A 21,553-nucleotide genomic window follows, 5' to 3' on the forward strand; every position below is an offset into this window, starting at 1 on the left:
TTTCTAATTGAGACCAAAAATCCCGATGACTTCGTTCTCCAGAAGTGTAAACAACTGAACTACGAAGCGCACTATCTTGTCCCTCCGACGGGGCATGGAGCCGGTGGGTTGCTCTGTTCTGGAATCAAAAGGTTAACCTCACGGTATTGTACTCTAATGCAAATGTAATGGAAGCAAAAATTGAATTTCAAGGAAGAATTTTCTACTCGAGTTTTGTGTATGGTTGTACCGACAGAGAACAACGCAAAGGTCTCTGGAACCAACTTCTTGTCTCTGCAGAAGATAGGGACGCCCCTTGGTTCCTAACAGGGGACCTGAATGATCTCCTCACAAGTGATGAAAAAGTCGGGGGACCGGATCGACCAGAGGGGTCGTTTTTGGATCTTAGAACCTTCTTCTCGGAGGGAGACCTATACGACCTGCACCACTCAGGAGACCCACTGTCTTGGAGAGGACAAAGAGGCACACACTTTGTGAGATGTAGGCTGGATAAGGCGGATGCAAATAGTGCATGGGCGGAGGTTTATCCAACAGCGCGGTGCCAATATCTGGAATACGAAGGATCGAATCATAAGCCGTTGCTGACCTTCCTTGATCCCTCAACTTTAAAGCGACGAAAACTGTTCCGATATGATCGCCGCCTCAACTCAAATGAGGAAGCGAAACAGGTCATTAGAGAATCATGGGCACAGGCTCCGCAAGGAAGAGTTATGGATAAACTATCATCTACAAGAAGCGCCATTGTGGAGTGGAACAGGCTCCAATACTGCAATAGTAAAACGCTCATTGAACAGAAGAAGCGGAAGAAGCCCTAACAAGCCCACAGAACGATACGAGCTTAATCAAGGAGATCAACGTTAGTCTGAATGCGGCTTATTTGGCGGAGGAGGCGTTTTGGAAGCAACGGAGTAGGTTGTTATGGCTTCAGTTGGGAGACCGTAACTCAGGCTTCTTCCACGCGACTACAAAAAACAGACGCCGAGCGAATGCCTTCACCGTGCTTGAAGATAGCGATGGCAAGGTGGTCCATAAGGAGGCTGAGATAGCAGTGATGATTGTATCGTACTTCAAAACTTTATTCACCTCGAACCCGGGAGATAGCTTGGAGACAGTACGAGGAGCTATCAAACCAGTCATCACCCAACAGGACAACGAGGGCCTGATCGCGATACCCACGGCGCTCGAAATAAAGGAGGCAATATTTGCAATTAACGGAGAGAAGGCGCCTGGCCCGGACGGTTTCTCAGCGAGCTTTTACCATACACACTGGGAGGAAGTCGGCAGACCTGGTGGAGGAGATCCAAAACACATTCCGATCAGGAACCCTCCCACGAGACATCAACAATACACATGTCTGTCTTATCCCGAAAATTAAGAGCCCACAGCGAGTCTCGGACTATAGGCCAATTGCCTTGTGTAATGTCTATTACAAGGTGTATTCTAAGATTCTCCAACGAAGACTGCAGCCGCTGATGGAAAAGCTAATATCGGAGAATCAATCAGCGTTCGTCCCGAGTAGAGCAATTGGAGATAATATCCTTATTACTCATGAAGTGTTGCACACGTTGAAGACGTCAAAAGCTGAGAAGAGAGTGGCGATGGCCGTTAAGACGGACATGAGCAAAGCATACGACCGCCTCGAATGGAACTTCATCTCTGCAGTGCTTGAGAGACTCGGATTTCACCATCTCTGGATTGGTTTGATCATGCAGTGTATCTCGTCAGTTACATATTCCTTCCTCATCAACGGTTCACCTAGAGGAAAGGTTATACCGAGCCGAGGAATCTGCCAAGGCGATCCCCTTTCACCCTACATATTCATTCTTTGTAGTGAAGTGCTCTCGGGTCTTTGTAACAAAGCACAAGAAGATGGCCTTATCCAAGGGATTCAAGTGTGTAGGGGGAGTCCCCGAATCACCCATCTGCTGTTTCCGGACGATACTATGTTTTTCCTTAATGCAAACAAGGAATCTACAGCTGCCCTCAAGACGATCCTGGCGACATACGAGGAGGCATCTGGTCAGGTTGTTAACAGAGACAAATCCTCTATCACCTTCTCCCGTAAGGCGCCGGCTGAGCTCAAACAAAGAGTCCACCACGCACTGCAAATCCACAAGGAGTGCGGGGTCGGAAAGTATCTAGGATTGCCGGAACATTTTGGGCGACGTAAGAGAGATATATTTTCTTCCTTGGTAGATCGGATTAAGCAAAAGGCGAGTGGTTGGTCAAATAGATATCTATCGACTGCCGGGAAACTTGTGATGATGCAGAGTGTACTTACCCCCATCCCATCACATGCAATGTCTTGCTTCAAATTACCAATCTCCTTGTGTAAGCGGATCCAATCCGCCTTAACACGATTCTGGTGGGACGGAGGCGATGGCAAACGGAAGATGGCTTGGATCGCATGGGAGAAGCTAACCTTACCAAAAGGCATGGGGGGATTGGGAGTACGAGATATCCAAGCTTTTAACGAGGCCTTCTTAGCCAAGATCAGTGTGCGGCTCATGGAGAAACCAGATGGTCTGTTGGGTCGAACCCTTCTACCTAAGTACTGTCCGGACGGAAACCTCCTGACCTGCACCGCCCCAAGCTCGGCCTCCCATGGATGGAATAGTATACTGGCAGGGAGAGATCTCCTAAACAAAAACATGGGCTGGGTGATTGGTACTGGAATGGATGTTATGATATGGGACGACCCTTGGCTAAGCCTAGAAACGCCGCTCAGACCCATGGGCCCTGCTACACGGGAAACAGCTAGCCTTGTTGTGAAAGATCTCATTCAGCCTGGTACCGGAGGTTGGAACAGAACAGTCATCCAAGCCATTCTACCATTTGATGAAGACCATATCCTGGAGTTACAGCCAAGCATTAAAGGGGCTGCGGATGCACTTAGATGGTTAGGAACAAAAGATGGTGTATATTCGGTGAAATCTGGCTACTACGCGGCCATGGCTGAGGTAGTGGACGCGATTCTTGAGGATGAAGCGACCTCTGAATTTGACTGGAAAAAGACAGTTTGGAATTTGAAATTAGCGCCTAAAATTAAAATGTTTACCTGGAAGAGCCTGAAGGGAATCCTTCCGGTGGGCGAAACACTGGTAGCTCGACACATCAACGTGGACCCGCGATGCAAACGATGCGGAGGCTCGGAATCTATCAATCATCTCTTGTTTCATTGCCTCTTTGCGAGAGAAGTGTGGAATCACTCCCCACTTGCAGGAAGCTTTGACATTAGCGGATTGACAGATTTGAGAGCGGATTGGGCGGAGATGCACTCCCTCGGCTGCTTACCTCCAACAGGTCTCATATCTACACCTTTAGTCCCATGGATCTTTTGGTCCCTGTGGAAAGCACGCAACAAGTGGGTATTTGAAAAATTTGCTGGGAATCCAGCTGATGTACTATCTCAAGCCATTACCGCAGCTAAAGAATGGGAAGGGGCGCAGGTTCAAGTGGAGAAGCGAGTGCTGGTAAGACCATTGGAGCCTACTGCTCGGACTGACTCCGTCGCACAGTCGGATGCTGCCTGGTCTTCAGCCACGCATAATGCAGGGTTGAGCTGGATCGTCACAAACCCGGAGCAGAGCAGCTACGGGAAAAGAGGTATCAGTTTCATCCCGTCGCCACTGGTTGCGGAGGGTTTAGCACTTAGAGATGCGGTTACAGCTTGCCAAACCCAAGGAAGGAGATCAATAAGATTTGAATCTGATTCTGCCCAATTGATCAAGGCCATCAACAGGAGAGAAGTGCCGCTAGAACTATATGGAAATGTGGAAGACATACTACATATGTCGCTGGTCTTTGAGAGTGCTGTCTTTAGATGGATTCCCCGTTTAAAAAACGTAAATGCAGATGTAATAGCAAAGAATGCTCTGGCTCTGTTCGAACAAGAGGTGGTTGTGGAGTTAATTCCCCCACCAACCTAATTGAATGAATGAATTTGTTTTGTGACAAAAAAAGGAGAAAGAAAGACGTAAGTATTAAACCGTGCATATAGCTTTCATTTTCCACAAGCAAGAGTAATAATCTTCATTGCATTTTCTTACCAATACATCATTTGTTAGGCAACACGTCTTTTTCTTTTTCTCCTTTCATAATTTTCTTTTATTCTTATACTAATTCATATCACGTTCACACACATGCTTTATTGTTTTACAAACATGTTTAAACTTAGAACCCCCGCAAACAAGTTTATATTTTGAACCAAAAAACCGTTGTAAGTTCGCAAAAAAAAAAAAACCGTTGTATAAATAATTAAGAGATTATAACCAAAGAAACACACATAGTAAATTACATAGCTAGAAAAATGGAAAAAAAAAATCAAAAATTTTACCAAAAAGAACTAAATGTTTAAAAAGAAAAACTAAGCAAAACCAAAGCAATCTTGAAATCAAATGAAAGGCCGAAACTAACACGCAAAACATAACAAAAATAAAGGGGAACATTGATGGCAAGCTAATAGCATATATTAGACCTAAACTAACACAGGGCTTCAAACGAAACCACGACGGAAAGAACAAGAGCCACATGGAGGAAACCGACACAACCACTAACACGAAGGGAAGAACTGAAGGACAACTGTGGACACAACCAAAGACCGCAACAACTGAACGAACGTAGAATACCAAATGTCTTCCTTTTTTTTTTTGTTATCAACATTATAAACGTAGGATCATAACCACTTTTGATTGCCTCAAAGAGGCCGTCATGTCACTGGTAATCAAATAGTTCGTTAACGAAACTAATAGTAACAGGGTAATTTGTACAAACATCTTAATATCAACATGGTAACACATAGACAGCCTTTTAACCCAAAAAAGAAAACATAGAAAACAGTACTTTTTCTTCATATTTGTATACTATTGAATTTTATTCATTCCTTTCGTTTTTGATACGCAAATTATTCCAGTTTCTGTTAATTTAACCCTCAACATTATGTAATAAAAATCTTCTAAACTTGTTTATGGAGTATTTACCTTTTTCTTTTTTGCGCACATAATTATTTTTGTTTATGTTGTTCTTTTAAGTCCAATATCATATCATATCATATCATGGCAACGACGGTACGTTATCATCAGAGATTTTAAGATTCATGAAAAGTTGCGACAAGCCATATAATTTGTAATATAAGATTCTCCTCGCATTCCTTAAATTTTTAAATAAACCGTGCACTGGCCAATGTTACTACCGTAGGTACTCGTCAAGGGACAGTTGAGCAAAGTGTCAGATGATGAAGAAAAAGAGTGTAACAACGATAATTAATTTACGATTATTACTTATTAGGGATGATTAAGATGCATGGTTTAGGATAGTAAAGATCCAGTAAAAGTCTGACATATATTCTTATGCTAGAAAGATGGTAAATCCAGTAAAAACCAGGAAAAATGCTTTGTCTAAAATGCAGAAACAAAAGAAAATAGACAATGCAGAATGGAAAACAGAAAAAACGAAATGGAGATAGTACTGACTGAGCTGAGAGCCTGAGGGAGAAGCGGCTACATGGACAGGGTCCCGGCGACGTAACGAAGTGCATATTCACGAGCACTCATCCCAGAAGCCATCTCACTAATCTCAGGTGGTAAAACGGTGACAGAAACTATCCATCCTCCCACATCACTTCCGTTGAGTGCCAATGCCTTCTCTGTTGCCCATTCTCCGCTGAGAGTCACAGTAGTACATCTATTTATCAATCATGAGAAAAAAAAACAGACAAATAGTTAGCATATTTTTAAATTTAAAAAAACTAGAGTAAAGAAAGCTGAAAACAAACCTGTCGGTAATTGCATTAGTGACCGGGTGTCTCGGCACCTGAATGTTCTCCAGGAAACCACAAGACTGAAAGTGCTTCTCCAAATAGCTAACAAGGTCAAGAGCATCAAGCGAAGTGTCATATCCTGAAACACTAATCCTAACCCTGTTTTGGAGGGACAGGTAGTTAGTTAGCTTCGATACTATCAACCAAGCCATTATCACCACCCGGAGTCATCTCAGTCACCAGGATACTCCGGCCTGTTAGAAATCAAGAATAAATTTAACCATGTACGTGTGAGAAGACTCCTCTCGCTCAGATACAATTAACCAAAAGACAGGCTTGGACGTACCGATCTCCTCGACTTGAGGAGGAGCAATTTCTGTAGACACAGGGACGAAGGCTTCCTTGCTGCTTCCGAGAGAAGAATTCACTGCATAGTAAGCTTTTGTGGGAATTCCAAGTTGATGAGGCTGGACGTCAATAGTGACCAACACAACTGGATTGAGAACATAGCTGCAGCTGCAGTAGTAAAAGTAAAACGAAAGTTGTATTAATTGAAAGTAAAACAAGGCTCTGGTGTAACTTAAATCAGACCCGTCAACAGAACATAAAGAGTGCTAGTATGATTATGAATGAGCTAGATGAAACTAACCTCCTAAAGATAGAAGCGTGAACAGCCAAATCATTTTCTCTGAGGTTGGGGCATGTGCTGTACCAACCGACCACATCCTCCTTGTCTGAAAAAGAGTTTTCCTTTTTGTCAAAAACATGATCATAATATATATATATATATATAATCAAAGCTACAGGTTTCTGACAAGTACCATTAAGGCCGTTGAACATGTTCAACATGTACTCATGGTGGTCGCCATCAAAAGACCAGATACTTGGGTCTTTGCCATCCTCCTCAAAGGGCACTACAAAACAATATACCAAACGTCAAACAAGTCATATGAAAGCAACAGTGTCTAGAGATAATGCAAACTCAAATACAACCTAAAATTTTTTGTCCCTTAACACTAAATTGCTGTCATACATATACATCTCACTAATACGCATAAAACACCAACGACGATAGGGAGATGAGGCGAACCTGCGTAGCTGTTGGTGACACCAACGATACCACGGGAGCTTCTACTGCCGAGAAGAACACCGACAACACGCTTTCCCGAGTCCTTAGCGATGCGGTTGTGATTGTCGACGATATTGCGCAAGACGAGTGGATGAACGACCACTTTCTCGATCCTACTTGCTGATTGCGTCGTCGTCATTAGTAACTCGATTTCTCTGGGAAACTTCCGATCAACTTTGCTTTATCAACTTACTTCTGTTCTCTCGTGTTTTTATCTCTCTTTTATGGGCCGCACTTGTAGTACATTAATAAGCTTCTTAGAGCAACATTAACTAGGGTACTTAATAATTTTTGGATTTAACAACAAAAGAAAATCTCCTATATATTAAAAGGGAAACATTACGACATATTTTTGTAGCCACATGTCATCACCACAATAATTTTTAGAATCCTTAGAAAAATATGTTGGTCCATAAGTGCGGTCTAATAAATTAAAAATGATAGAGAATTAATGAGAAAATCTCCTATCTATTAAAAGAGAAACATTATTAATTTATTTTAAATATATAATAAGCTTTTTATTAAATTAACCATACATTAATCATAAATGTTCTTCATTGTTTCCTTAAATAAAAATCACGGAATTACCTAATGTGGCTAAAGTATATATGACAATTAATGATTTTAAATAATAAAGATTTGATAAAAATCAGTCTATTCTCTATCATTTTTAATTTATTTTAAAATAAATTAAACAACCACATTAACTATATAATAAAAATTTAGATTTTTTCATATATGTTATATTTTGAATTTTAAAAAACGAATATAAATGACTAAAGTTGTTAAAAATCTCACAATAATGATTAAAAAATTACATAAGTAGGAAGTCTCATTTAATAAATATTATATATATGCATATTAATATTTTTTTAAAAAAATAAATTATATGCCATATAAAATACATAAGTATTTAAATTTCGAATTTGATTTGAAATTTTTTGATAAACATTTTGAACAATTATTGACAACTTAATATTTAGATTTTAAACTTTGCATTGAATGTTTTTAAAATTATAAATTACTAAAACTATTAAACATCCCATTAATTTTTTTATTGTTATCATTGATTTAAAAATTTTGTTATAAAGAAATACAAACGATCAAAAATAATATGAGTATAAAATATTTTTTAACAGATGTCAATATTAAAAATATATTAAATATCTATGTTAATATCATTTAAACTTAATGTTATAACATATAAAATAGAAAAAAAGTGTTTGTCTGGATAAATAAAATTTATTTAAGTATTTGTACCAATTTAATTATATACATAATAGTTGCTAAATTTTTAATTACTCAATATATATTTATTATTTCATATTATGTAAAAAATATATAATACTTAAAAATAATATATATATAATATTCATCTCGCGCAAGACGCGGATCTTAACCTAGTACCATAATAAAATAAGAAGTGCTACTTAAGGGGTGCTTAATTAAGCTGTCGAAGAAGTGGTGCTTGAGGGGTGCTTAATCATTTATTAGTAAAAAACTGATTAAACAACTCATTAGAGGTGTTATGGTTAAAAATGGCCTTATATCTTCTCAGTCACTTTGATATATTTAACCGAACCAATTTAATAAAATCTAAAGGCCCATTCTTATATTTATCTAATTGAGAACAAATTTTAGAACTTAAATCTTATCATTTTGTTTAAAAGGTAATAAATAGGTAGTCAAAATGTGTTCTCTGAATATACGAAGCTAACAGAGGAGCTCGCCTTATAGCTGCTACTGCGTTAATGGACTTCAGGTTTCAATCCTATGTTGCTAGAGGTGCACCAAGGTGGTGTTCTCAAGTCTTTGATGGCTATATATATTACCTTGTTTGATCCCATCGGTTGGTTTATCATTGTATGAAACGTTGTAAAGTTTTTGGATGTACGAAAGCAATATATTGTCGGGGAATTTGCCAAAACTAACCAACAACTTGATTTTAACCCCAAACCTATACTCAAACTTGAATCAAATGCAAAACTAACCTAAAAACCTTGTGAAATTACAGTCCAGCCCCTTGTGACCAAACAAAAAAACAGAAGTCATTTTTACGAATATAGCCTTAGTAAGTCGCCTGAGTCGTCTGAGATGTTGGAAGTCATCTAAACGACTTCAAAGTAAGTCTTCTGGTGTAGCTGATCTTAAAAATAATTTTTAAATTTTTAAAAATATATTTTGATAAGCGAAAAATTAAAATCATGTAATTATAAACAGTTTCAAGTGATATAAATTAAAATATAACAAAATTGAATTGTTTTCAACATAGATGAGTGTAGGTAGTGGATCATGGTATTCTTTGGTCTAGGGTTTGGCAACATATGTTGTAGTATTGTATGTATTCTTAGGGTTAGATTTTGGAAAGCTTGAATGTTTTTTTGAAAAATTAATTTTTTACCTATACGTGTTTATTTTTGTGTATAGTAAACACTTTTGAAGTTTAATTTGATTTTATGAAGTGTTTAGTTAGTTAATTAAGTTTAAGGGTTATGTTTAGGGTCTAGACGACTTACATTTCAGTTGTCTGGTGAAGAAATTAAAACAGACGACTTACATGTAAGTCGTCCAAATATTCCCCCCTAAAAGTTTTTAAAAAAATTATTTTCCCGCGTAAATAATTTAAATAAGTCGTCTGAGAAGTCTTCTATTTTAGTTTCCCGCTAAAAATATTTTAATTTCCCGCTAAAAATATTAAAGTCTTCTAGACAACTTACAAGTAAGTCGTCTAAGAAGTCGTCTGAATCAAAAATATTTAACCTAATTGGATTTTTTGTCTCCCTATATAAAGAAAATTTTACACATTCTCTCTCCTCCTTTCAAATGGCTGCAACAAAAATGTAATGTTTATCATTCTAAAACTCTTCAACCGCTCTCTAATCTCTTTGACTTGAAAATACCAAACTTTATATGAATTTTTCAGTTTTGTCTCATGTCTTTCTTACTAAGGTTTTTAATCAGATGGTACTCATCTTCCACTCATTTAAAGGTAGATCTATTAATTTTAGATATGTATTTTTGTGTGTTCTATAAAGGTAGATTTATCTAATCTTCCACTCATTTTCCATGTTTTTAAGTCATTTGAACGTTTTTGGATATGCAGGTTTTTCAGATCTGGATTTGATATGCAGGTTTTTCAGATCTGAAAGACTTCTGGGACGACTTACATGTTAGTCGTCTATAATATAATGCACTAGACGACTTCCATTTCAGTCGTCTGGACTTCCTGGAAGCCGTCTGGACTTCCTGGAAGCCGTCTGGACTTCCTGGAAGCCGTCTAGACTTCCTGGAAGTCGTCTGGACTTCATGGAAGTCTTCTGACGAAGTCTCCCTTTCATAATAGATCTGAGCGTTTTGGTAAGTTTTTATGTCTGATTTTTCTTCATTTGGTAACTTCTTGTTGTATAAAGTTCTTACTTTTTTCCCAAACTAAAATTTTCCAAACCCACTCTAATCTCTTTGACTTGAAAACACCAAACTTTATATGAATTTTTCAGTTTTATCACATGTCTTTCTTACTAATCTATCTTTTTTGCAGGTTTTTAATCAGATGGTACTCATCTTCCACTCATTTAAAGGTAGATTTATTAATTTTAGATATGTATTTTTGTGTGTTCTATAAAGGTAGTTTTATCTAATCTTCCACTCATTTTTTCTGTTTTTAAGTCATTTGAACGTTTTTGGATATGCAGGTTTTTCAGATCTGGATTTGATATGCAGGTTTTTCAGATCTGGAAGACTTCTGGGACGACTTACCTGTTAGTCGTCTAAAATATAATGCACTAGACGACTTCCAGGAAGTCTTCCAGACGACTTCCATTTCAGTCGTCTGGACTTCCTGAAAGTCGTCTGAACTTCCTGGAAGTTGTCTGGACTTCCTAAAAGTCGTCTGGACTTCCTAGAAGTCTTCTGACAAAGTCTTCTTTCATATCAAGTGGAGTCCAAGCTTGTCTTTGTAGAGGAATGATCTATAATAGTTTTGTTTGTGGTCTGTTTTGTAAATTACATGTCTACTCTTTTAGTTGTGAATTTTTTGTAAAATCAGTAATAATGTTTCCCAAGATGTAATACATGTGCTAACAATGTGTTTACACATTTAAAAATCAATGAAATAATAGACTTCAATAGCCTTTTTCTTATCTTTGGATCTCTCATATACAATAATAAACTCCAATGGCCTTTTTCTCATCTTAATTAACAAGAATGTTGGTAGCTTCATATTGATACAACATTTTAGAAAGCATTTTAACCCTTCTTCCAACTCATAACAATAATCATCATTAGTGTCTATAACAATAATACTTAAGGGATGGAAACAAACAATAGTAACTAGTCAAAGCATATCATATTTATTATAAGTTTGTGTTGAAAAACTTAGTCAAATTTAGTAAAACTAAGGGAGAAAACATATTTTGAAAATATGAGTTTTACATATCTTGAAGTTACTTATCACTCTTAAAAATACAAGTTATTCAAAAACTAGCGTAGAAGACTTAAAAACTAGCGGAGAAGACTTCCACGGAAGTCTTCTCGGATCAGTTAGAAACTTTAATTAACGTGAATGTTGGTAACCTATGTAGTCTTTTGAATCCTAAGTTTGGAAAATCTGTTATTTTTTATCCTCAATAACTCACATTTCAAATCATTAGAAGACAAAGCGGTCAGAGCATGCTAAATGAAACATTTTCCACATACCCCTAAATTTTTTGAAAAAAATTATATACAAATAGATTTCAAAAAAAAAAACAGGCCTCTAAATTTGTAAAAAAGAGTTTTACATAAACACAGTCACATGCCCCAAAAACAACATGTTTGATCATCTCAGACGTTGAGTAGCTGTGTCGTGTTAAATGAACTTGTTGGTCGATTACTTAAGAATCTCCTTTCCATTGATTTCTTTCTCTCCTATAAATTGTTAGAGATCCAAAGCCTGATTGTGTATTCAAATAGATCCATAGTCATCTGGACTAACAGATCTGGAAAAAAAACTCGATTTCATACCTTAAATTGGTGAGATAACTTACTTAGCACACATAAGGCTTCTCCAAGAACACAGAATCTCAAACAAAAGTGACCCACCCTTAATCGTTAGCTTCTTTGACTCTATGAACCATAAAAAATGTAGAATCAAAATCTTGGGTTTTTTTAGCTTAATGTGGAGAGAAAGTGAGAGAGATATTGTGTTTAGTTCATAAGAATGGAGAAAGAAGAAGGGTAAATCGATTTTGGGAGCATTAAGAGCTTCAAATTGGTTGTTCATGGTGGTTAGGGTATTGATGACAATGGCAATCTTGTAATTCTCTGAAGATAATGAGGGTGAGAGAGTAAAAATGTCATTTTCGAAAAGAAAAAAATAAAAAAATTTGATGGCATTTTCGTGAATTATATGAACTTGTGGGGTGAATAGGCCAAAACTAATTTCCAAAAAAAAAGGAGGTTAGTTTTGTGTTTGACTTTCAGTTGTATGTCAATGTTGGAAAAAACCCTATATTAGATGGCAAAAAAAAAAGAAAGGTAGTCAAAATGAATTTTTATTTTTATTCAGACGGGACCCATCAGACGGAAAATGATAAACCAACAATTTACGAAAGTGGACCTTAAAGCGGTTTTGAACGCGAAAGGAAAAGAACAACAGAAAATTATCACACACTACAATAACCAAGGAGAAAAAATGAGAAACTAACCTAACAAAAATATTAGAGGCCGAGCGAAACAAGAATCTAAGAACATGATCAATTAATTGTTGGATCAATAATCTTAGAAGAGAAATCTGAGCAAACCGGGTGCGAAGCCATCGCTGCCAAAAATAGAAAGTTCCGATACGGATTCGTGTTGTAACACATGCATATAATCTAAAATACACATGCATAATATGAGAAAACTCTGAATTCTTTAGTATGTAACATTTGATATGAATAGTCTTTAATTGAATGACATGAGTTTTAGACATTTTACACTATATGTAGTCTTTTGAATCCTAAGTTTGAAAAATCTGTTATTTTTTATCCTCAATAACTCACCTTTCAAATCATTAGAAGACAAAGCGGTCAGAGCATGCTAAATGAAACATTTTCCACATACCCCTAAATTTTTTGAAAAAAATTATATACAAATAGATTTCAAAAAAAAAACAGGCCTCTAAATTTGTAAAAAAAAGTTTTACATAAACACAGTCACATGTCCCAAAAACTACATGTTTGATCATCTCAGACGTTGAGTAGCTATGTCGTGTTAAATGAACTTGTTGGTCGATTACTTAAGAAACTCCTTTCCATTGATTTCTTTCTCTCCTATAAATTGTTAGAGGATCCAAACCCTGATTGTGTATTCAAATAGATCCATAGTCGTCTGGACGAACAGATCTGGAAAAAAACTCGATTTCATACCTTAAATTGGTGAGATAACTTCCTTAGCCCACATAAGGCTTCTCCAAGAACACAGAATCTCAAACGAAAGTGACCCACCCAGAATCGTTAGCTTCTTTGACTCTATGAACCATAAAAAATATAGAATCAAAATCTTGGGTTTTTTTTGCTTAATGTGGAGAGAAAGTGAGAGAGATGTTGTGTTTAGTTCATAAGAATGGAGAAAGAAGAAGGGTAAATCGATTTTGGGAGCATTAAGAGCTTCAAATTGGTTGTTCAGGGTGGTTAAGGTATTGATGACAATGGCAATCTTGTAATTCTTTGAAGATGATGAGGGTGAGAGAGTAAAAACTTCATTTTCAAAAAGAAAAAAATAAAAAGAAATTGATGGCATTTTCGTGAATTATATGAACTTGTTGGGTGAATAGGGCAAAATTAATTTCCAAAAAAAAAAAGAGGTTAGTTTTGTGTTTGACTTTGAGTTGTACGTCAATTTTGCAAAAAGCCCTATATTAGATGGCAAAAAAAAAAAGTAGTCAAAATGAATTATTATTTTTATTCAGACGGGACCCATCAGACGGAAAATGATAAACCAACAATTTATGAAAGTGGACCTTAATGGGGTTTTGAACGCGAAAGGAAAAGAACAACAGAACATTATCACATACTACAATAACCAAGGAGAAAAAAAATAGAAACTAGCCTAACAAAAATATTAGAGGCCAAGCGAAACGAGAATCTAAGAACATGATCAATTAATTGTTGGATCAATAATCTTAGAAGAGAAATCTGAGCAAACCGGGAACGAAGCCATCGCTGCCAAAAATAGAAAGTTCCGATACGGATTCGTGTTGTAACACATGCATATAATCTAAAATACACATGCATAATATGAGAAAACTCTGAATTCTTTAGTATGTAACATTTGATATGAATAGTCTTTAATAGAATGACATGAGTTTTAGACATTTTACACTATATGTAGTCTTTTGAATCCTATGTTTGAAAAATCTGTTATTTTTTATCCTCAATAACTCACCTTTCAAATCATTAGAAGACAAAGCGGTCAGAGCATGCTAAATGAAACATTTTCCATATACCCCTAAATTTTTTGAAAAAAATTATATACAAATAGATTTAAAAAAAAAAACAGGCCTCTAAATTTGTAAAAAAATGTTTTACATAAACACAGTCACATGCCCCAAAAACTACATGTTTGATCATCTCAGACGTTGAGTAGCTGTGTCGTGTTAAATGAACTTGTTGGTCGATTACTTAAGAAACTCCTTTCCATTGATTTCTTTCTCTCCTATAAATTGTTAGAGGATCCAAACCCTGATTGTGTATTCAAATAGATCCATAGTCGTCTGGACGAACAGATCTGGAAAAAAACTCGATTTCATACCTTAAATTGGTGAGATAACTTCCTTAGCACACATAAAGCTTCTCCAAGAACACAGAATCTCAAACGAAAGTGACCCACCCAAAATCGTTAGCTTCTTTGACTCTATGAACCATAAAAAATGTAGAATCAAAATCTTGGGTTTTTTTAGCTTAATGTGGAGAGAAAGTGAGAGAGATGTTGTGTTTAGTTCATAAGAATGGAGAAAGAAGAAGGGTAAATCGATTTTGGGAGCATTAAGAGCTTCAAATTGGTTGTTCATGGTGGTTAGGGTATTGATGACAATGGCAATCTTATAATTCTTTGAAGATGATGAGGGTGAGAGAGTAAAAATGTCATTTTCGAAAAGAAAAAAAAAATGATGGTATTTTCGTGAATTATATGAACTTGTGGGGTGAATAGGGCAAAATTAATTTCCAAAAAAAAAGGAGGTTAGTTTTGTGTTTGACTTTGAGTTGTAGGTCAATTTTGGAAAAAACCTTATATTAGATGGCAAAAAAAAAGAAAGGTAGTCAAAATGAATTATTATTTTTATTCAGACGGGACCCATCAGACGGAAAATGATAAACCAACAATTTACGAAAATGGACCTTAAAGCGGTTTTGAACGCGAAAGGAAAAGAACAACAGAACATTATCACACACTACAATAACCAAGGAGAAAAAAATGAGAAACTAGCCTAACAAAAATATTAGAGGCCGAGCGAAACGAGAATCTAAGAACATGATCAATTAATTGTTGGATCAATAATCTTAGAAGAGAAATCTGAGCAAACCGGGAACGAAGCCATCGCTGCCAAAAATAGAAAGTTCCGATACGGATTCGTGTTGTAACACATGCATAATATGAGAAAACTCTGAATTCTTTAGTATGTAACATTTGATATTATAGTCTTTAATAGAATGACATGAGTTTTAGACATTCTACACTATATGTAGTCTTTTGAATCCTAAGTTTGAAAAATCTGTTATTTTTTATCCTCAATAACTCACCTTTCAAATCATTAGAAAACAAAGCGGTCAGAGCATGCTAAATGAAACATTTTCCACATACCCCTAAATTTTTTTAAAAAAATTATATACAATTAGATTTCAAAAAAAAAACAGGCCTCTAAATTTGTAAAAAAAAGTTTTACATAAACACAGTCACATGCCCCAAAAACTACATGTTTGATCATCTCAGACATTGAGCAGCTGTGTCGTGTTAAATGAACTTGTTGGTCGATTACTTAAGAAACTCATTTCCCTTGATTTCTTTATCTCCTATAAATTGTTAGAGGATCCAAACCCTGATTGTGATTCAAATAGATCCATAGTCGTCTGGACGAACAGATCTGGAAAAAACTCGATTTCATACCTTAAATTGGTGAGATAACTTCTTCAGCACACATAAAGCTTCTCCAAGAACACAGAATCTCAAACGAAAGTGACCCACCCAGAATCGTTAGCTTCTTTGACTCTATGAACCATAGAAAATGTAGAATCAAAATCTTGGGTTTTTTTAGCTTAAGGTGGAGAGAAAGTGAGAGAGATGTTGTGTTTAGTTCATAAGAATGGAGAAAGAAGAAGGGTAAATCGATTTTGAGAGCATTAAGAATTTTGTGAGCATTAAGAGCTTCAAATTGGTTGTTCATGGTGGTTAGGGTATTGATGACAATGGCAATCTTGTAATTCTTTGAAGATGATGAGGGTGAGAGAGTAAAAATGTCATTTTCGAAAAGAGGAAAAAAAAAAAATTGATGGCATTTTCGTGAATTATATGAACTTGTGGGGTGAATAGAGCAAAATTAATTAAAAAAAAAAGAGGTTAGTTTTGTGTTTGATTTTGAGTTGTAGGTAAATTTTGCAAAAATCCCTATATTAGATGGCAAAAAAAAAGGTAGTCAAAATGAATTATTATTTTTATTCAGACGGAAAATGATAAACCAACAATTTACGAAGGTGGACCTTAAAGCGGTTTTGAACGCGAAACGAAAAGAACAACAGAACATTATCACACACTACAATAACCAAGGAGGAAAAAAATGAGAAACTAGCCTAACAAAAATATTAGAGGCCGAGCGAAACGAGAATCTAAGAACATGATCAATTAATTGTTGGATCAATAATCTTAGAAGAGAAATCTGAGCAAACCGGGAACGAAGCCATCGCTGCCAAAAATAGAAAGTTCCGATACGGATTCGTGTTGTAACACATGCATATAATCTAAAATACACATGCATAATATGAGAAAACTCTGAATTCTTTAATATGTAACATTTGATATGAATAGTCTTTAATAGAATGACATGAGTTTTAGACATTTTACACTATATGTAGTCTTTTGAATCCTTAGTTTGAAAAATCTGTTATTTTTTATCCTCAATAACTCACCTTTCAAATCTTTAGAAGACAAAGCGGTCAGAGCATGCTAAATGAAACATTTTCCACATACCCCTAAATTTTTTGAAAAAAAATTATATACAAATAGATTTCAAAAAAAGAACAGGCCTCTAAATTTGTAAAAAAAAGTTTTACATAAACACAGTCACATGTCCCAAAAACTACATGTTTGATCATCTCAGACGTTGAGTAGCTGTGTCGTGTTAAATGAACTTGTTGGTCGATGACTTAAGAAACTCCTTTCTATTGATTTCTCTCTCTCTTATAAATTGTTAGAGGATCCAAACCCTGATTGTGTATTCAAATAGATCCATATCCGTTACTTGAATACAATATAATCCTCAATAACTGATTGGTTCGACTGTGGCTTTAAAAATTTAGCTGTAGATGTTTAGCTGTAGATAAATTGGTTGTACCTGTAAAGTTGTTACTGTAGACTTTTTTCTGCAGAGACTTTTGTTGTAGTTAAATTTGTTGTAGCTGTAAGTTATAGGCTGTAGATATTTTAAAATAAAATATATGAAATATGTGTTGTATATACAAAATTATTATTTTATATGTATTAAAATAATTTATATTAATATTTTTTATAAATTATCAAAATTTATTGTAATTTAAAATGTGATATGTAAATAATATTTATATAATTTAAATATCTTAATAATTAAAAAACACTCAAATTCAAAACTAAAATATTTATAAAAGTTTTTATTATGATTATATAATTTATTTGATATTATAGAGTATTTTTCATTTTACAGATTCTACAGCCTATTAAAAGATGATGTAGCATTTTTGCTTAAAATACATAAGAAAAATTTTTGTTTTTTTTTTTTTATGTAGCTTTAAAAATAAAGCTAAAGCATGATTGGTAAAACTAAATAAAAACTTGATGTAGACTTTAATTTCTAAAAGTAAAGTTACAACATGATTGATAAAATTTAGTGATTTAAAAATAAAAAAAAACTAAAGTAGAGAGATAAAGTCCAACCAATCACCCCCATAGTATCTCTATACAGAATACACATATTTCTATATTCTTAGTGGAAATATTATGTTAGTTTGCAAGTCGTTGAAGATGGAAACACAGATGGTTCAGATCTAGTTTTATAGTACATTTTAAATAGAGCAGCGTTCTTTGTAAAAAAAAATTTATGTTAGTTTGATTATTTCTTTCAAAACCAGATTAAATGTTATCTTTACCGACCAAACTGGACCACAACCAAACAACAAAAGAGAAAACTACAAAATAGAGGAGAGCAAACATAATCCCTCTCTTTATTTTAGTGTAAATATTATCATCTAAAACCGATAGAGAGGTTTAGTTTTATATTATGATGCATATATCTACCGGAAGATGTTGTACGGCCACGATTATATTTTTTTGATGAGTTATACTACACCATAACCCTAATCTTGCCCCGTTGATGCGAGCAGTTTCATGGCTATTGGTTGCAGTGGAAAACATCCGGCTGCGTTTTAATGGAGGTCGAAGAGTTTTGTTAGTTGACGTTCTCATCTCAATCTCTCTTGTGGGTGTTCTGATTGTGAGATAACAAGTTAAGTCTCACATTGGATGTTAGACAAAGGAAAATCTAATATATAAGAAATGTCCAACTCTAATAGTACGAAGCCTTTTGGGAAGGAAACTAAAAAGTAAAACCATGCGGGCTTGCCAATTAGGTCCAAAGTGGACAATATCGTACTAATAGGACAATATAGAGTTGGACACGGAGTTTCACAATCCCAACAATTGGGGTATCAGAGCGGTTGACGAAGATCTGCAAGAAGACCAAAATACCCTTAAGTAAGAACGGGATCCTTTATGGAAGAAAAAGGAGGTTTGGCAGATATTAGTCAGAAGATCATGGAATCTGTGATGTGTTGTGGGAGAAACATTCTAAAAGAAAGCCTTGCGATTACTGGTACAAGGTGGTGCCAAAGATGATTCGCCGAAGGAAACACACGAGATGGATGTGATCCTTAGCTTGAGGGGGAGAATGTGAGATAACAAGTTAAGTCCCACATCGGATATTAGACAAAGGAAAGTCTAATATATAAAAAGATGTCCAACTCTAATAGTACAAGGCTTTTTGGGAAGGAAACCAAAAAGTAAAACCATGCGGGCTTGCCAATTAGACCCAAAGTGGACAATATCGTACTAATAGGACAATATAGAGTTGGATACGGAGTTTCACAATCCCAACACTGATTGCTGCCTATTGCTTGTGATGTAGGAAAACTATAGTGGCATTTGAATTTCTTGTCTTTCTAATCGTTAGTGGTACATATTTTGTTGACTCTTTTATTGGCCTCGTAGTATTTTTCTTTGGACGCAGCAGGTTCTATAGATTCTTGATGATAGTTCCAAACTCAAAGCCAAAAAGGCGAGTCCAGCTTACCGTCCTAAAGAAAGAGTCGACTCTCATGAAGTCATGAGTCTTAATTTTTGAAATGGTGATGATGCTAGTGACTGGAGGCTAAGAAATGAGAATCGAGAAAAAAAATATGTAGAGTCATGTTTTTGGTACTCTGGCTTTATATGCTGGCAACTTGCAAGTATGGTCTAATCTATGTTTCTTGCATGTAATTCCTGATGAAAGATTATCTTCTTTTTTTTTTGACAAAGATGGAAGATTATCTTATACCAACACGCGCAAATTTTATTTTGGTTACAATCCATAATTGTTTTTAGCTACATCTTCTTTTGCTAATCGTAGAACTATAGTTTTGTACGTTGATATTATTTGGCCAGAAATAAATAAAAACTACACTTGATTATTTTAGTTAATATTTAACCTAGTCATTTGTGTTATTGTTGCCGATGTATCCATAATCCATCACATGTATTCAAATTCATCAAACACATATGTTATTGTTGACACCACTAAACTACTCGCGTGTGTTTAGACTGTATAATATAAGATTTATACAGATAGACCGTATATATTTCGAGATTGAATTCTAGTTACGATACTGGTTATTATGTATATATAATGCGTGTAGTGACGATTAAAACCGTTGTTAGTTGCTTGATTCCTATGTAGTGGTTTAGTGGCTATTAAAATTCGAATTTGTGTTGATAATTTATACTTGTTGAACTACCGTCACTGATATGTCACGTAAGTGCAATCAAATATCTTTTCGGCTTGGAATGTCGCTATATTATTTGATTTAACAAATGAGAAATCATATTTGGTTAACTCAGCTAAACATAAAACATATATACGCAATAAAATAAAGATCTTTAACTAGTCTTACATTTACATAACAGAATAAGAAAATCTTTAAACTAAACATATTGGTTAATTGGCGCATTTTATCATCGAATCAGAGAGTCTTATATTAGTTTTTTAAACAGTCACGATCATGTATAATTATGTCACTGATATGTAAGTGTAAACCGACATAACTTCTGCTCTTTTTATAATTTTTAATGTTCTTACACCGGTTAGTGATTGAGCAAAAACTTTTATTTGTTGGGGAAGTTTTAACATAAAATTGGACACATTAAAGATTCAATAGCTCACTTGTGTGTGTGTTGTAAAAACATAACTAGTATTAGGTGGCTATATAGTGTACATTAGTTAACCACATGTATAAAATTCTAGGTGAAGTCCAACTCTTGTTTAAAAGAACAAAAGAAAAGAAGTCTAACTCTCTAGCTAATATTCGAGTACTTTTGTTTCATATAGTTGATTTCTTCTTGTTGTCGCATGATTCTAAATTGGTCTTGTTGGGTCTAAAAAGTATCTTAATTAATTGGAAATACTATAATTATTTTTGTAAAGCATATAACTGAATATAAAAATTTAGGTATCAGCGATCCTTCTCTCACCAGATTGCCTTCGGTAGTTTCAAATAAATAATTTAATAATAATTGAATAAAGATCTAATAAATTATGCAGAAATTGTCGAGAAATTGTTTCTTATAAGCATTTATAAATTATGCAGAAACCTTCACCATATAGAGGATGTTATCGGAAGACAATATAGAAGGTGTTGGGAAAGAAAGAAAAGAGAATATTGAGTTTCAATAACGTGGGATTTGTAAATAACCTTCTGCAAGTAATCAATTCCTTTCGACAATTGAAAATTAACAACTCAAGGCATTTCCAACAACCACACCAAATTTAGTGTTAAAATTACATCATTTGGTATTTTGGTGTCAAGATTTTTTTGTCATCTCTAACAATGACACCAAATTTTACATCAAGAATAATATTATATATTATTATTTGATATTTTCAGTTTTTAAAATTTTTATATTTTTTTATTTGTCACTATTAAATAATTATTTTATCACATCGAGATTATTATTTATATTTTTATTATTATTTGTAAATGATAAATAATTATAGTCATTTAATAATTTATTTGAAAATAAATATAAAATACAAAAAAAAATTTAATTATGTGAAAATAAATTTAAAATATAAATAATACAATATATCTTTATATAATTACAAATGTTTTGGCAATTGAATTATATTATTAAATGAAACATATTAAAATATG

At 34.7% G+C, this 21,553-nt stretch overlaps 2 protein-coding genes across 3 annotated transcripts; one reads left to right on the top strand and one right to left on the bottom strand.

The window, feature by feature from the left end:
• Positions 1-1,472: 1,472 nt before the first annotated feature.
• LOC106417111 lies at positions 1,473-3,929 on the top strand. Its single transcript, XM_013857969.1, has one exon. It carries the CDS (start codon positions 1,473-1,475, stop codon positions 3,927-3,929), a length of 2,457 nt encoding a protein of 818 aa, XP_013713423.1.
• LOC111198283 (26S proteasome non-ATPase regulatory subunit 7 homolog A-like) lies at positions 1,942-7,358 on the bottom strand. Of its 2 annotated transcripts, XM_048768862.1 has the most exons (7): positions 6,849-7,358; positions 6,580-6,672; positions 6,408-6,492; positions 6,105-6,274; positions 5,774-6,012; positions 3,422-5,682; positions 1,942-3,344 (listed from the first exon to the last, which is right to left on the bottom strand). In XM_048768862.1, the coding sequence occupies exons 1-5, from the start codon at positions 7,024-7,026 to the stop codon at positions 5,939-5,941; spliced, it is 600 nt and encodes a 199-aa protein (XP_048624819.1). In that variant the 5' UTR covers positions 7,027-7,358; the 3' UTR covers positions 1,942-3,344; positions 3,422-5,682; positions 5,774-5,938. The 2 variants fall into 2 exon arrangements, with proteins under 2 accessions (XP_048624819.1, XP_022564907.1); XM_022709186.2 differs by having other exon boundaries at positions 5,774-6,274.
• Between the last annotated feature and the right edge of the window lie 14,195 nt (positions 7,359-21,553).

The sequence above is a fragment of the Brassica napus genome, chromosome C9 (assembly GCF_020379485.1).
Source record: "Brassica napus cultivar Da-Ae chromosome C9, Da-Ae, whole genome shotgun sequence".
NCBI lineage: Eukaryota > Viridiplantae > Streptophyta > Magnoliopsida > Brassicales > Brassicaceae > Brassica > Brassica napus.